Source organism: Brachionichthys hirsutus, unplaced genomic scaffold, assembly GCF_040956055.1.
Source record: "Brachionichthys hirsutus isolate HB-005 unplaced genomic scaffold, CSIRO-AGI_Bhir_v1 contig_886, whole genome shotgun sequence".
Taxonomy (NCBI): domain Eukaryota; kingdom Metazoa; phylum Chordata; class Actinopteri; order Lophiiformes; family Brachionichthyidae; genus Brachionichthys; species Brachionichthys hirsutus.
In genome coordinates this window covers 292,980-308,962 of record NW_027180363.1, presented here as the reverse complement: position 1 = coordinate 308,962, position 15,983 = coordinate 292,980, and the positions used below count along the sequence as shown (strand labels likewise).

The 15,983-nt window shown below is 42.9% G+C and overlaps 1 protein-coding gene across 1 annotated transcript in view; it reads right to left on the bottom strand.

The window, feature by feature from the left end:
- The window catches only part of ppfia2 (PTPRF interacting protein alpha 2), a 79,031-nt gene that overhangs the window by 13,488 nt on the left and 49,560 nt on the right, over positions 1–15,983 (bottom strand). Inside the window, exons 2-12 of the mRNA XM_068757717.1 lie at positions 13,513–13,614; positions 12,019–12,183; positions 11,307–11,381; positions 7,854–7,961; positions 4,731–4,952; positions 3,398–3,544; positions 2,423–2,557; positions 1,651–1,734; positions 1,102–1,233; positions 939–1,001; positions 718–809 (exon numbers count right to left, since the gene is read on the bottom strand). Of these exons, the coding sequence (XP_068613818.1) occupies positions 718–809; positions 939–1,001; positions 1,102–1,233; positions 1,651–1,734; positions 2,423–2,557; positions 3,398–3,544; positions 4,731–4,952; positions 7,854–7,961; positions 11,307–11,381; positions 12,019–12,183; positions 13,513–13,614 (1,325 nt within the window). The remainder of the gene's footprint in view (positions 1–717; positions 810–938; positions 1,002–1,101; positions 1,234–1,650; positions 1,735–2,422; positions 2,558–3,397; positions 3,545–4,730; positions 4,953–7,853; positions 7,962–11,306; positions 11,382–12,018; positions 12,184–13,512; positions 13,615–15,983) is intronic.

The window sequence follows — 15,983 nt, the reverse complement described above, 5'->3', positions numbered from 1 at the left end:
AAGGTGTTTAAAGTACTGCAGATCGTTTCAAAGTAGTTAAGAGGCACAGTAGGTGCCAATTATCCGAAACGCATTCACTATCCCACTCAAAACCTTTCTTCTGAATGCAATTGGCCAGACACAACCTTTTTATGGAAACTTTGACTTCTTGAAGATGAAACAATGTGTTCAGGACAGCATTTAAAGAGACTTTAAAGGGACGATTTCTCTTTCCTCAAGCAAAATCAAATAAGCAAATGATCTAAGCGGGGATTAAGTAGTGTGTGTATCTACTGTTGAGCTGTGAATGTCAGCATCTCCCACAGACGGACTTACCACCAGCACAAGAAGACCATTTCAGAGTTACTTCGGGTCAAGAATCATTTGCTACTGGGGCTTCAGGTTGCAAACGAAAAGCCATGTGCACAACAAATACATATACTCTGTAGTATTGGTCCTCTCTTTTTAAGCCATCCCTGGATTCTAGCATGATCATGCTTTAGGTAAGCAGCTCTTTAACATAATATAATGGACAGTAAAGCTAAAATATTACCTGAGACAGTGTAGTAAAATTATGCCAAAATATTTTTCATAAACGTCTTTTGTAAATATGTTAATACGATCTAAGGGTGCAGGGGCTCGAGAAAAGTCAACTTCAATAATGCAATGGTCCAGTGGGTCTATAGTCATAGAGCAGCACAAACCCGTGGACTGTAGGTCAAACCTTAATGCACCTACCGTGAAAGGGTGGGTTCTGTGAGGGAGCCAGCCCTCAACCGGAATTGGTCAAGCTCTGATCTCATTTTCTCAATCTCCTCTGCCAGCTGTGTCTGGATGAAGCAATTTGATAAGAAGTGGAAGTGATTAATTGTCATATTACTGAGAACAAACTGACACAGCAATCTAATACCAATAACCAAAGTTCTTTCCAAAGTGCTAATCATCATTTCATGACCTACTTTTTCTTGGATTGACTCTTCGTACTGTTTTCTGTAACCTTCAGAGTCCTGGATTAATAAATTCTGTAGCAGGAAGGGAAAAAAACAATAAAAGAGTCAAATATTTAAAAGGACAGAAGTGAGAATGACGAGTTCCCCCATCGACAAGGTAGCCGTGTTTAACCTTCTCCTCAAGAGCCGTCATTCTTTCTTTGAGGTGGAGCTGAAGACGCTCGTTGGACTCCGTGAGGAGTCTGTCCACTGTGTCTGAGAGTCGCTTGTTGTGCTCTTCATTCATCTTTTCCCGCTGTCGAGCCTGACACGGAAAACAGTCACATACCTATCAAGTTCATATCCAGCTTACAAATGGGAACAACCCCTTTGAGATATTTGCTGTAAAAGCTCCTGGTTTGGCTTGTGGCCGATGAAAGCAAAGCAACGTCTTGTGACCCCCCCCCAGATACAAAAAAAGGCTTTCTAAAATTGTGTGTTTTTAAAGCCTTTTTGTGTAATTTTTGAAAAGCCAAACTGGTTTAACTTCTTTCATGATTTACAATTCGGCCAAAAAAACATGATTTTCTGGTTTTGATATTTTCACGTTAAACTTTTGCCCTTTTTGCTTTTAGGTGAACAAGAAAGAAAAAAAAAGATCGTATTTTTCTAATCATAAATTAGATTTCATCCTGTCTGGTTAACGACACGGAGCAGAAACAACGCCTCCGCGGTGACTCACCCGAAGGAGCTCCTGGTTCTTCTCCTCCAGCTGGCATTCCAAGTGTCTCATCCGCTCCTCGATGCTCCCGTGACGCTCCTCCGCCTACACGTGGATCACAGCATAGACGGGACAAAAAGAGGGCAAGATGATCTGCCGATGAGTCTGTTTGGGCAGCTTAACGGGCAGCAAAGAAAAGACGTGGCAACGACACAAGCCAAAGCCTCTATCTATCCCAAAATCAAAGATGGAAATCTATTGTGTTAAAGCATAAATGCGGAAAGAGCTGGTTGAAAGAAAGCGTGACAAGGAGAGAGATGGAGAACAAGGCCACCGAAGAATAGAATGAAAGAGGAACAGAGCTCCTCCAGCACTGCCAAGTATGAGCTCCAGCCAGAAGTGCCATGCAGCCGTCCTATGGTGGTAGAACAGCCAGAGCAGAACCCCAGGAAACACACTCGCCACAAAACACTAAGGTAAATGAATGACATCTGCTCTCTAGAGGTGCTGGCAGTAGCTGTGATTCCCTGTGGGACTACCTTCCTAAGAATGGACTTCATGTCCTGGAGTTTAGCTTCCATAACAAAGTGATAATCATCAGGGGAGGAAGAGGAGCTGGAGTCAGACTATGTGGCCGAGGGAGAGGAAGAGGGACATGTTGAAACGTCATGACATGACACCACACGGACACTTACACACAGATAGAGGAAAACAAAATCTAGAGTCGAAGGCATCTGTGGGAATGTGTCAACGGAACGAGTGTTTAGGTGCGCGCGTGTGCGTGCGTCTTCACCTTGGTGAGCGCTGCTATTCTTTGGGCCAGTTCAGCCTCCACCTCCGGCAGCGTCTCGGCCTTCCTCATCGTTTGCTGGAGCTTCTGCTCCGCGAGCTCCAGTCTCTCCTGCAGCTGCCGGTTCTTCTCCTCCATCTGTGCGCAGGGACATCAGAAACACACGTCATTGTGAACTCCAATATCAATTAGTTGAAAGATAATGGTGAAAAGCTCAATAAGCACGCTGAGGAATTAAAGCTGTCCCAGTTCCATACTATGGTGTGCTGTATCCCGTTTCAGTGAATCTTTTTTTCCCATTCCTTCTCATTGACAACTCGTTAAAAAGTGACATTGGGCAAAGCATTTATACATGCTTCTGGAAGAGTTTTCTGCCACTTAGTGGATTTAACCACAGCAACATCCACCGTTTGGATTGACGTGATTTTATTGCCAGTCACTGAGAAGTGGCATAATGTGTGTCAGACGGGTTTTAATAATGTCCAGCGCCTTTAAGGAGATAATGGCGAGGTCCAGTTTACTCCAATTGGAGAGAATGTGAGTACAGGTCATGACTAACTCTTTTTCCCTCAGCTAAGCAAATATTGGATGTATTTTCCACAAGTCAGAAGCATGTACATTCTCGAGACTAAAATGAAATCGGGTAACAGGATGTGGAGATCTTCATTCATCAAATTGTGATTACCTCCGTTAATATTACTTTGACATTCCTTCCGGCCCTCCAGAACTCAGCTGGAGCACAAGTGCCTGACAGTAGTTACAGTATTTAATCAGTTATGACAATGACTTTAAACCACCTGCTCAAAGTAAACATTCAAGTAAAACCATTAAAATTCTTTCCCCTCAGTAATTTCCTCTGACATTATCTGAAAATGTCAAGAGGTTTCCTCATTGCCAGACCTTTGAGGATCATGTCTGTTGTACAACCAGCTGAATGCATGTTTGATTCTTTTCTGTATCCCTCTGGATTATACAGACCTGCCTGAGGAAAGCCTCCTTATTGGCCAACTCATTCTCCAGTTTGTCGTTGATGTCGTGCACTGAGGTGGACTCCCGCTGAGCGCTCAGGTAGCGTTTTTCCAAAGTTACAATCCGCTCCTCCATGTCCTCCTTTTGACACATGGCCTGCGTGTCGGAAAAAACCCATACAAAAATCAGAGTCGAAGAGGAAGAACATTATGATAGAAAAATGAAATTTCAGCTGTTATGGTCATGCCCTACGCAGCAATAACTGTAGTTAGCCTTACATTTATATATCCACAAGCTTGATTTATGTTTTTTCATTATATGAGTACATTTGAATCATGAAAAATTAAAGCACAACTTCACAGTGCAAACTGAAATATAGGATGGGGCAGCTGCATGCTATGAATACAAAACATAAAAATCAGATCATGTCAAGAAACACTCACACATGTAAGTAAAATCCAAATATATTTAATATATAACATGATTACAGTAACAAAAACACACAACCAATAAAGTGATCTTGCATGAGGCAACTTGAAACCTGCTTTTATTCTCATGAGGGTATAAGTGTTATCTCGGAAGCTCCAAGAGCTAATTTCCTGCATGGAGAATTGCTGGCAAACCCATGTGATTACGCATGGTTTCAAAAATCGTAGTAACACAGAGAACTGAATGGGCTGTGGCTCTCTGCGGAGGCAGCGCAGGCTAATAACACATGGTGCCTCAGATAAGGCTGCATTAGCCAGACTGCAATCACTGCATTGTTAGTTTGCTGTAATTTCCACTAAAGGGGTGACGGGGATCAGCTCATATTTTGGATTCAGTCCACTTCACCTAACGCACGCATGTGCTAAATGGGCTTATGATTGCGCTCTGACAGTTGCCAATTTATGAAAAAAAGTATTTTTTCGAGGAACTTTACCAGCTGTTTTTTGCGTTTTACACATCAACACTCCAATGTAAAAATAATATATGAGGAACAAACAGTGGCAGATGCAGAGACAGCCGGTTGTTTTTCTTATATTTAAGTGCAAAGTGTTGGAGTGTGTCCCTGAGATGTGCGTATAGCCTTTTCCTTTATGGCGTATATTAATAGCATTCACCTGCTTGTGTGTGATGGTTTGAATGAGATGCTAATAGAGGCTTTTTAGAAGTTTTGGCACTTAAAGAAAAAAGTGTGGCTGCAAATGTTTGCATGAATGACACACACACACACACGCACGCACACACACAGCCACAGGCAGGGTGATTTTCAGAGTGTATGCTAATGGCAGCTTTTTTTAGGCCTTCTTTGATGTCTCTCTTGCAACCGTTATTCCCAGGAAAATGTTTGCGCCGTAACCTCTTTGATGTCCCTCTGGTACTTGTTGTTCATCTCTTCCGACTTGATGAGGTCCTTGCGGGCCGTCTCCAGCTCCTGTTCCACCTCAGAGACTCGGCAGGAGAGGGAGGACATGCGCTCCTTCATCTGGGCCAGCTCGTAGTTCTGCTTCTCCAGAAGGTCCTGCAGCTCCACCACCTGGCTCGCGTCGTGGGCAGTCTCCAGGGAGCCGTTGGACAGCCGCTGGGGGTGAGAGATCAGCAAAGGTGGGATGGAAACTTTCGCTTCAGCGTGACAACAGAGGTAAAGCTCACCTGTCTTCTTAAAAGACGGGTGGACATTATCCCGGATCTGAGGATGAAATCCTGCAATCTGCAGCTTGCTTGGCCCATGACCTGCTTTTCTACAATGTGTCATGGAAATTACTTCAATAGATTTTGCTTAATTAGATTAAATGGGGGGAATAAGCCTGTGTATTTATACTGTATCCTTCTACCCCGTCCATCAGAACTCTGTCCTGCAGTCTTTGCATAATTCTGCAACATACTTCCTCATTTTGCAGCGGGTTAAAAAAGAAAAGAAATATTAAATAACAGAAACAGTTAATAATTATTAAGAGTTAATAGTGCAGTAGAATAATGACAGAAAGTAACAAAGTAGAAGAATAAGCAGGATTGCAATAAACCAGTGAAGCACATCTTCCTGCCTGCTTCCTGTGGTGTGCTGAAATTACGCTTGAGCAATTACAATTTCTCCCACTTCAGATACCAAATCTTCTTTTCGAGGCATTACACACATTAGCACTCCAATAATTTCAAGTTCGGGAGCCCGAGGCTTTTTTGCGCATTCCCTGCTTCCAATGATTCAGATGGTGACAAAGAGTGAGCAAAAGAGAATCACTCCAGACTGCTTTGGAAAAATTGGTTTTGACACTTGAATTCGCAATATGATTAAGATTCACTCAGTGCAGCTCCACTGGCCTCTGCTCGAAGTCGACTGGAAACGACGCCACAGAGGGCCGAGAATGATGCGTCAGAAAGAGTTCTATTATCAGAGCACACTTTCCTTTGAGAACTATTACAACTACTAACTACTACTGTTCAAATGGATCGGAAGACTGAGGAAATGATGTCTTTATTGCGCAGCTCACTTTCTGCATCCAACCCATGGAGCAGCCCATCCTAATTAGGCTTCTCCAGCTGCTACCTGTGATCAATGGCTCACCTGAGTCGGCAACGGGACCCACTAAATCATGCCACTGCTTTTAATACCGGCGCTCCGGCAGTGCGCGTCAGCTTTAAGGATTTAGCTGTAGTTTATTGCACAATGTCACAACACAGACACAGAAAGATTATTCAGCTGTAGCTCCCATTACTGTGCTCATTTCACAGTCTTGCAACATTAACACATCCATTTTCTTGCAAATTAGAATGTTTTTATAACCTGTGACAGTTTAGATTTTTTTATTTTGCCACTTGAGCAGATACATTTCATGGAGCAGTTCACCCCAAAGTCAAAAGATTCTGAACTTAATCCTTGCTTACCCAGCAGATTTTGTCGTATCTACTTTATACCGTATATGTAGAAGTCTATATTGCAATCTTCAATTAGAAAAGATCAACATTTCCAGACATCTTATTACAAATATAAGACTTATTTATCAGATGAATAAAAACACCAAAAAAAGTGCAGTGAAATACAATGTGAAGACTAAGACTAATTTGAAAAATGCACATTTCATTATAGATAGATCCCAATCGAGGACAAAGTATAGAATAAAATATTGAATAGTGCATTATCAAATTCAAATAAGTGAAGCAAATGAGGTGCCGGAACTTCCCTTGAGCATTAAGACTTTATGCTACTCCATACTTCTAACATAAAAGAGATGGTTTCTCAAATGGAAAATGGAAACCCAGGCCTCGTGTACGCCCTTAAAGCTGCTCTGGGTGTCATGGCCGACAGTCTGAATTAAAAATCAAAGTGATGAATAAACAGAATTATTCTGTCAGACTGTATTAGTTGGTCATCTGGCAGATCCAGATATGCAGAAATGGTTTGAGGGCACAGTGGGTCAATGTGCACATCTTCCTCCCCTGTCTCGCTGGCATCTTTCCACCAGTCACATTAATGACAACCCAGGGACACGTGTGAATCAGGCGGGGTGGATTGCGCTTCAGATCCTGCTTATCAGGGTTGTCATTCCCCCTTCACGCATCTGTCAGTCCCCATGAGTGGTGGAGAGTAACCCTTGCTCCCAGCTTAACCACAGGCTAGCAGTAAATACATATCGATGCAATTTATTTCGCAAACACCAGCAACCACTAAAAAAACAACACGTACTCCGAGTCAGTCCTTTTATCTTCACAAAACACGGCAGACGATAGCCGTCTCCTCATTATTCAATCCTTCTGCGCAACACGCCCTTCATCTTTTTACTGCCCACATCCCTCCTCCTCTTGCACCAGACCAGGTAATGGGACCGCCATTGATCTACTGCTGTAGGGTGTGCACACCGCTCTCTGCATGCCAAAGGGCCTGTTTTGGTACCTGGGGCTGGTTGTTTGGGCTCAGATGCAGGGTCTGTTCTGAATGATAGAGTAAATACGGATGCAGCGACACATTTTTCTGATCAGAGGGTACTTTGTGTTTAGTTCTGCAGGCCCGCGCGTGCCGCTGCATAATAGTAGGGCACAGCCAATGTAGGCCACCTCCTGTACACATGCACAGCTGACTGTATGAAATATATATGATTTCTACTGTATTATTTTGCTCAACTTTGCATTTAAAACTCCGTTTTCAAATGTTTTCTCCATGAACCATTGGCGTGACGCAACCAAACCAGCTTCGCGAGCAGCGCCGTGATCACTGGTGCAGCGACTTTGTAGGCATTTGAGGATGCGGCATGTCGGCATATTTTACAGATCCAAACTCAAACGGTTTAATAACCGGTTAATGATTGGAAAAATAAAAAGGAAACAACACGTAGAAAGAAAACAACAGATTTTACTTTTGTCTATTTCTAGCCAATTCTTTATATTATATATTATTATCATTAAAATCATGACTTTCCTGCTGCTGTGGAAAAAATATTTTATTTTATCATATCTATATATAGATCCTGCTAATATTCTGGATGCTTACCTTCCCATGGACCTTCTGCTGAGCGTCACCCTCCAGCATGTCCTCTCCTCCCTCTCCTGAGGCCACTTTCCTCTGAATGTGCGCATTTTGTTCCCGTAAGGCCACAATCTGCGAGGCAACAGAAAAGCACAAACATTAGAGCCTGAACATGTCAGAATACCTGCAGACACACACCAGGAAGGGTTTATGACAGAAGTCACAGCTGACACGAAACAAAAAAATCTGACCAGATGTGCATTTGCTTTTCTTTGATGTGGCTTTGCAGCACAAACTGAAGCAGTTTCTCTCTCACGCAGCACTTCTGCAGGAATGTATCAACATTCTTTTTGACACATGAGGCCTGAAGCAAGCACACTGATCCAATCACTATAATTATCACGTGACTTAGGGCTTGTTTCCCCATCTCAAAGTTACCATTCTGAACTCATAATTCACCCTGTGATTATCACTCTAATCACGAGGGGGGGAACGACATTGCAAGCGTGCCTTGCTGTTATCTCTCACCACCAATCTGAAGTTGTTGTGTTTGACTCTCCAGCACCAGAAAAAAGAAAAAAAACACTGAGCTGGTAATTTAAAAGCATGCAAGTTATTACAGGTGATCTAAAATAATGATTCATGACAGATCAATCTTTCATCCCATCAGCCTTCCCGCCTTGCCAAGCCTTTCCCGGTTTCCTCCAGCATTCGGGGTGCACTCTGCCTCTCCCCAAAGCAAGCTGGGAGAGGCTCCAGCAACGTCCGTGACCCACAGAGCAGAGAAGCGGTAGAGAATGTGTGACTGAATTAATATAGTGCGACTACAGAGTAAATAGTGAGACTGAGACCTTGCAGCATCATTTCAAACTCACAAGGTGTCAGATCTGGAGCCAAGAGGGCAGCAAGCCAATTAGAGAACTTATTTCCCCCAACAGGCAGGAACACTTTACATGCATAATAAATACGGTGAACATGACAGGTCAAATTAGACAGAGGAACTGTGGGAAATGTTCACATCAGACTGAGGAATATGTTTAGAGGTACACAAAGAGGACAATCTATTATTGTGTGATGATCAACTTGATCCATATTCTTATTGAGGTTGTAAGGTTGTTAAAGAAAATCAATACAGGTACCGATACTTGATTGTTTTGTGTTGTGCTGACTTTTTGTAGGATGACTGATTTTTACTTTTTTAATTAATTGTGTGTTCTGGATATTTGTCTTCTGTTGTTGTGACAAGTTTACTACATGAATATAAGTGGCATGAACCCACTTTGTTTTTTGCGGAGCGCAAAAACAAACAACTAAATTCAGCACATGTTCCATGCTGCATGAAGTAGCATCAGGTTGGTATGCAGAAGCATTGAAGATGCTCTGAAACAGCCATAAGTAAAATCCCAAACATGCACATTTCCCCTTAATTATTTATCAGCTCACAAACAGAAAGCCTTTTCTGTTCTTTGTTTTAAAACAGCCCTTAATCATTAGTAATCACACAAAATATTCCTTTAGATGCGGTTTAAAGAAGGCATCTTTTTCTGAGGTAGCTCTGTGGGATAATCATGGACATAACCATTGAGTCAATGCCAGGTTTGGGTTTTTTTTCTAAGTAGGGAAAGAGGCTGACAAAAGATCTTTTCCACACACAACATCCAGACTTGATCCAGCATCAAACCTGTCCCCAGGCTTCACTGTGATCCATCCGACCTTCACCTTTGCTGTCACAAACTGACTACAAAATGTCTGTTTCAACAATGGCATAACCATGCCTCACAACAAAATAAACACAACAAAATAAATCTACCTTTGCATTGATTTATAGTCTTCTCAAAAACAATTAATCAGCTGCAAGCGGTTTCAGAAATGATCTATTTTGTGTCATTTTATTTTTCTTCACTGAAGAGTTCCTTCCACCAATCCAGTCCTGAGTCAGGGCAGATTTATGGTTGTCACTCATCATCTTTTAATCCAGATTTATTTTATTATTTCTAAATGTTGCCTTCAGGCAGCGTTGGGACTTTATGTCTGAAGAGGAGGATTGGCGGTGCCGATATGAATAGCTATCAGGGATAGCTTTTGATTGTGTTTATTTACTTCTCGCCTTGTGTATAACATTTGTATAATTGTGCGTTTGCTGATCAGAGACCGCAGTGTTGATTGCTAGCTGCTGCTTACTAAATGCTACAATGCAGCACAACACAGTCTGGATTAGTTCATTCCATAACGCCAAATTGCAATCAGTGGCGTAATCAGTGCATGTCCGCTTAAACACCTGGGACTGCATGAGGTGAAAGGCCGAGGATTTGATCGGGCATGGCGGTGTTGTCTGGAACCCTGCTGTGAGGGGGGGGGGGGGGGGGTTATAACAGACCTCCCTCACTAATCAATTACCAATTCGCTGGTTCCTAACTCTTGCCACCTCCCTGGAGTCATGGACACTCCTGTTTTGCAAACGATTGAACTGCCCTGAGGTCCAATCACTCGTCTGTCCACTGTTAACCATTTACGTTGTACAGCCTCACAAATGTACTGTACAGATTTTGGAACATTTGCGGGCATGTAAATAATTTTTAGGATGTAAACCAAAAAAAAAACCTTCTGCCCCTCCCTGCTCAGATCCTCCAATGTCTATAAGGATTCAGACCACAAACAAGCTGATCATCACCCCTGCACGCTCATTAACATACCCACCCCTCCACCGGCTGCTGCCCCCCACCTGCTATCTCTATTTCTGTCTTCTCACTCTCTCAGTTCTCTTTGCGTTTCCTCTCCTCTGCGCCGACAGCGTCCCAAGAGTCCGTTCCCTCCTCCCTTTCTTACTCTCTTCACTAACTTTCATTCATGGTCGGAGTGTCAGGCTGGCGTGTCTGGCAGGCTTTGAAGTGCACAACCTGAGGGTTACTTCTCAGATGGAACAGGACCATCTGCAACACAAGACCTGTCCTCTGCCCACCTGAACCAGAAGGCTGAAAAAAAAGCTTGCGAAAGTTGCCAGCCTTCTGTCAGGCACACGCATGCACAATACATTTAGTGTGGCTCCCCCATGTAGATGTGGGGGAGTGGAACTGGCAGATGCACTCCAGTTGTTTGAGTTGATGATCACTTCAGGGAACATCTACTGTATTCCAGGATGAATTAGGCCATGAATTTAATTTATATCCACATAACTGAGCAGCAAATAATCATGTACTCTTTCTTGTTTATTTCAAAACATGCACTTGACATTGCCAAATGCATTTGAGAAGACAATTAAACAGCTGGCCATCTCCATTTGCACACCATGGATGTACTTCAGAATTTTTTTATTCAAATTGTTATAGGTGTTTGTGTTTTGGTTGCTAAAATTACTATAATTACTGCAATTAATGAAAATATGTCATTACATTAACTTATATTCCATCCATCCATCCAGGGTGTGATTTAATGATATCAAAACATCCATTATCTTGCAAAAACAGTTGCAGTGTTTACCTCCTGATTGGCTGCTGTAAGCTCCTCCTCCAGGACAGAAACCCTCTCCAGTGAAACTCGTAGTCTCTCCCGTACCTGAAAACAAAACAAAGGTCTTGTAGATCTCCCGACTGTAGATTTCCCCTTTGACTGTCCTACTTCCCTCCCTCAACCTCACTAGAACATTGTTGCTGTGGCTTCAAAGCAGCATCATGAGGCTTTTCGCTGCTTTTAATCCGGCGGTTGCAGGGGTAAGATTGCCCTCCGAGATTCCTGTCTTCCTCTTTGACACATCTTATTCTTGGATCACCTCAGCTTGAGCAATTACTTGCAGTACTGTGACCCAACAGGGTGCCTGATCTCAAAATAGATCAACCATGGATTCGATGATTGCCAGGTTTGGAGTCAGAACGGCTACCGCAGCTTTTATTCCCTTTAGCAGCATGGCACTGGAAATGCTTTATAAATGATGGCTTTATGGGGGGGGGGGGGTGATAAATGGATTACAAAGACATTGTAATATCGCACAGAGGTTAAGTTCACAGAGCAGCAGGGTGACAGGAGAATTCTGAAATTCTGTGTGTGGTTGTGGAGGTTCAAAAGCCGCAAACCAAAAAGGTAATCCACACCAATCACTTGACAAGTCAGGCATGTTGGTTCCTGATGCCGCCTCACACACTGTTCATTCAGACACCTCTGAGCTGAAATGATGCGCTAATTGAAACACACTCACCTTCTCATCTAGGGCTTTATGGTGTTCAAACAAGGACTTGAGTGCTTTGAGGACCTCAACTTCACTCGATACTCCCGAGGGCGACTGAGCCTGGCGCTTGACCACCGTCATGCGAAGCGACCGCTCATGCCTGGACACCAGACACTCCAGATGCTCCAACAGTAGCTGAAGAATAAGATGGAAGAAATCATTGGAGCAAAAGTATGAAGCCAGGAGGCTTCATACTTTTTTCATACTTAAGTCCGATGCAGTAAAAGGAAAGAAACCGACACTTCATTCAACACCTCATTTCCTCTTGGAAGTTGTGCGGAGACGTAATATAATATCCCCAGGATAAGGATCTGGTTCAAAGTTTAATTTGAAATAATCTGTTCTGTGTTAACCCACTGGTTGGGAAATCACAATCCCACTTGCAAACCTTGAGCGGGGCTGAAAGGAGTCTCCGAGTCTTGAATAACAATGTAAATCCAGTTCTGCCATTGGAAACGAATCCAGAACATCGGTCTCATCCTGACCGGTAGATCTCCTCATCCTTTGTCTGCTGTCGACTGTATGAGAGTCAGTGAATTCATACAGTACATGCACGTCAGTTGGTTGTGATGCTCATCCAAAACATCATCATAACCTGTCCTTCCATTGCCATGTCTCAGTCCACCGACTCCCCGAACATGCCGTGATTAAATTATGAGATGCCAGCCAGCGACGGAACCAATCTCACGGTAATTAACGTTATGTTTGTGATTGCCCATCAGAAGAGGTGATGATAAAGTGACACAGTGAAAAGGACTTCCACCTCTCCCGGTTTCTTGCTTCTCACCTCTTTCCTTTCTGGCCTTCCTCAGCTTCTGTTGTGCTAAAATATTCTGCCTCCACCCAGAAACAAATTGTGCAAGGCTGTCAATCCACAGTTAATCGGCAGAGGGCTGGAAAACAGTCTTATCTGTCAACAGCAGAGCGTTCTTCCTGCTTCAGAGGGGAAATGTGTTTTTTAAATTTATTGATGTGGGGCTTCAGCGCCGCAAAATTGAGATGATCCGTTAAAGTCTTTGACCTGGACCCTGCGGGGCGTTGGTGCCAGTTGGACTGAGCTTTACTCTTGAGCGGCCATCCATGTGAAGCAAAATGGTGAAGCTAATGAGGTGTGTCTGGGACTTGGAAATGGACAGTGCACATGGTTGCTTCAGTGCTTCTGCAGCCATGAAAGTGTGACCAGCCCGCAGCTTGAGCCTCATGGCGTCTATCTCAGTGTGCGGTTGGTGCTTGCTTTCTGCAGCCGATGTGCTGCAAGTTGTGAAACTTATGAGAAACTGATGGAATGTTTCCAGAAATGTGGATATTGAAGAAATAAATCATAAGGTTGGCAAGAAAAACAAACAAACAAACAAAAAATGCTCTGCACAAAAATAAAAACAAAATAATAAATTGTCAGGTTGTCAATGTCAGTGTGTGACAGTATAGTGAGTTTAGTACATCTTTTAGAGTGCATGCACTCACCCTGGTGTTGTTCCTCTCTGCTTTGAGCTCGGAAATTTCCTCCTCCTTCTCCAGAAGCTGCTCCCTGCAGGCATTCAGTTCCTTCGTCAGTGCAGCAAACTCCTGGACGACAAATATAAGAGAAATGTGTGAGCATCACAGCGGAGCAGGTATGGGGAGGACTGGGAGGACAATCCTATGCATCAAACGCAAACAATGCACTGTGGACAGCGGCGATGACAGATGGAGTGTGGCGGCGCCGCATCAGGACTGCAGATTGTAGTTTGACAGTCATATTTGTCTGGGGCAGAAATTATGTCACAGAGTAACCAGAAGTTCAACAAGCAGATTAGACTACTACTACTACAACCACTACGATTAAGAAGAAAAGAAAATAAGAAAGTAGAAAAACGAGAACATGTGAAGACAGAGGAATGGAAATACAATTTAAAAGAGAAAAAGGTAGTAAAAAAGGAGGAGCAGAAGAGTAACAAGGATGGAAGAGGAGAAAAATCAGGAAAAGAGGATAAATGGGTTGAGAGGAAGAGACAATAAAAAAAACTGTAAAAATGAGAGGAGCGAGAAAGAAAATGGAGAGAATGTAGAGGAAGAATCATTCCGGTGAAATGTGAAGGTGAAAGAAAAGAAAATGAAAAGGAGATAAAAGAAGAGTGGAGAAGGGAAAACAAAAATAGATGTATTTTTGCTCTCAAGGCCGATCATCTCCAGAACGCTACTGTGATCGCTCAGGAACCACTAAAGAGAAATGGTCTTTAAAATGCCCACGAGCAACAAGACAGCAAACCTTCGACTGACCGAGTCTAAAATAAAACAGGCGGCCATCAAGCATCCCAAATCCCCTCTGACCATCAGCTTCGCCCTCAGTTCATTGTTTCTGCATTGACACTGACAAAAAGAGTTAAAAACCCCATTTATACGCCGATTAGCGCTCGATAAGCCTGATGATCACACACCAACGTAGGAAGCCGTCTGCCTGTTACAAGAACTCAAACACCATTTAGAGGAGCAGATGCAGCCTGTCGCTCTGACTTTGCCCCCGTCGACCAATTCTAAATTAAGCACGGCGCGGAGGTTTCTGCACCGGGTCACGACAGGCAGGTACAAAGGAAAAAACTGTGTGATGTGAGTCCTGATGGGTTCAGGGATGCGATGCAGACCCAGTTAACAGAATAAAAAGCATTCACATTGTTTGATTTCAGGATCCAATGAGAATATGCATCTATTTCAGGGTGACATGTTCACAGTATTGCAGGAATTGCTCAATATACTCTGCTTCTAAATAATTTATTGTTGATTCAATTGGAAAAACAAGGACGAAAACCAGAATCCATGCTGCAACACATTTTATCATCACAATAACAGGAAGTCTACTAATTCCTTTTATGTAAAGGATGGGGGATGTGATTATTCTCAATAAGAAAAAGTCAGGATTTTCTGCTCCATTTTTTATAGAGTAAATCAAATATTTGTAAGGTTTGGATTGACCAGACAATGACAAATTATATATATTGGGTATCACATAATTCTCTCATACTTTCTCAAAATAAATGATTAAAAAGTAAAAAAATACATAAACTAATCTCTAATGAAAAATGGAACAAATAATAATTAGTAACAGCTCTGCCATCATCAATTTCCAAAAGCTGTCAAATAAATACTACAAGTGATGTGTGTGTCTGAGCACACATTGTAATTCAGAATGCGTGCACAATCTGCCCTTCAGGAGACAAGGACAATAACTCTGTGGCAGACTGTGGTAATATCGTGTCTCATAGTAGCGCAGCAAATCCTCGTAGGCCTTATAGAGCGATAAATCCTCCACACAAAGACACCATAGACCCCAGAAATCCCCAAGTTACAAGCAAATCCCTCTCTATGTGGTGGTGGAAAAAGTCTGAAAAAGTCAAGTGGATTTACTCATCTGATTTAAGGTTTTAGTTTACAACATGCAACACAGGCAAAGAAACGATCTCCCGTTTCCCTGCGGAAGGAATCTGCCATATGCAGGACAAGAAGCTCCGAGCGGATTTCCTTCAGATGCAACCTCTCAAATCCAGATGATCGCAAAATCATAATTTAATCAGATTGTCTTCTCGTGATTCTGAAGTCATTAACTCTATGGGAGCTGCGTTAACTTGTGTGAAAAGGGTATAATGGGCTCTTTAAATAGCTGCTGATTGAGACTCTTTATTCTCAGGAGTTCTATTTATTTATGGCAAACCCTTTGCCCGCAATTTGTGCTTTCGACAGTTACAGCTCGAGTCGATTGTGTTTCCAGCCCTGACACGGAGTTTGACAGCAGCCGCTGCATGGCTGGTTAGCTTCGACTACCGGTTCTGCTGTTCCTGCTGCACTGAGGGGTCATCAGTCTGTCATCGTGTCACGGTGTCAATGTCTCCTTACTCCATCTAAGAGGAAGGGAGGAAGTAGAACTGCTGCAGTGTGCAGCTCCACTGTAATTAACTTGTCCA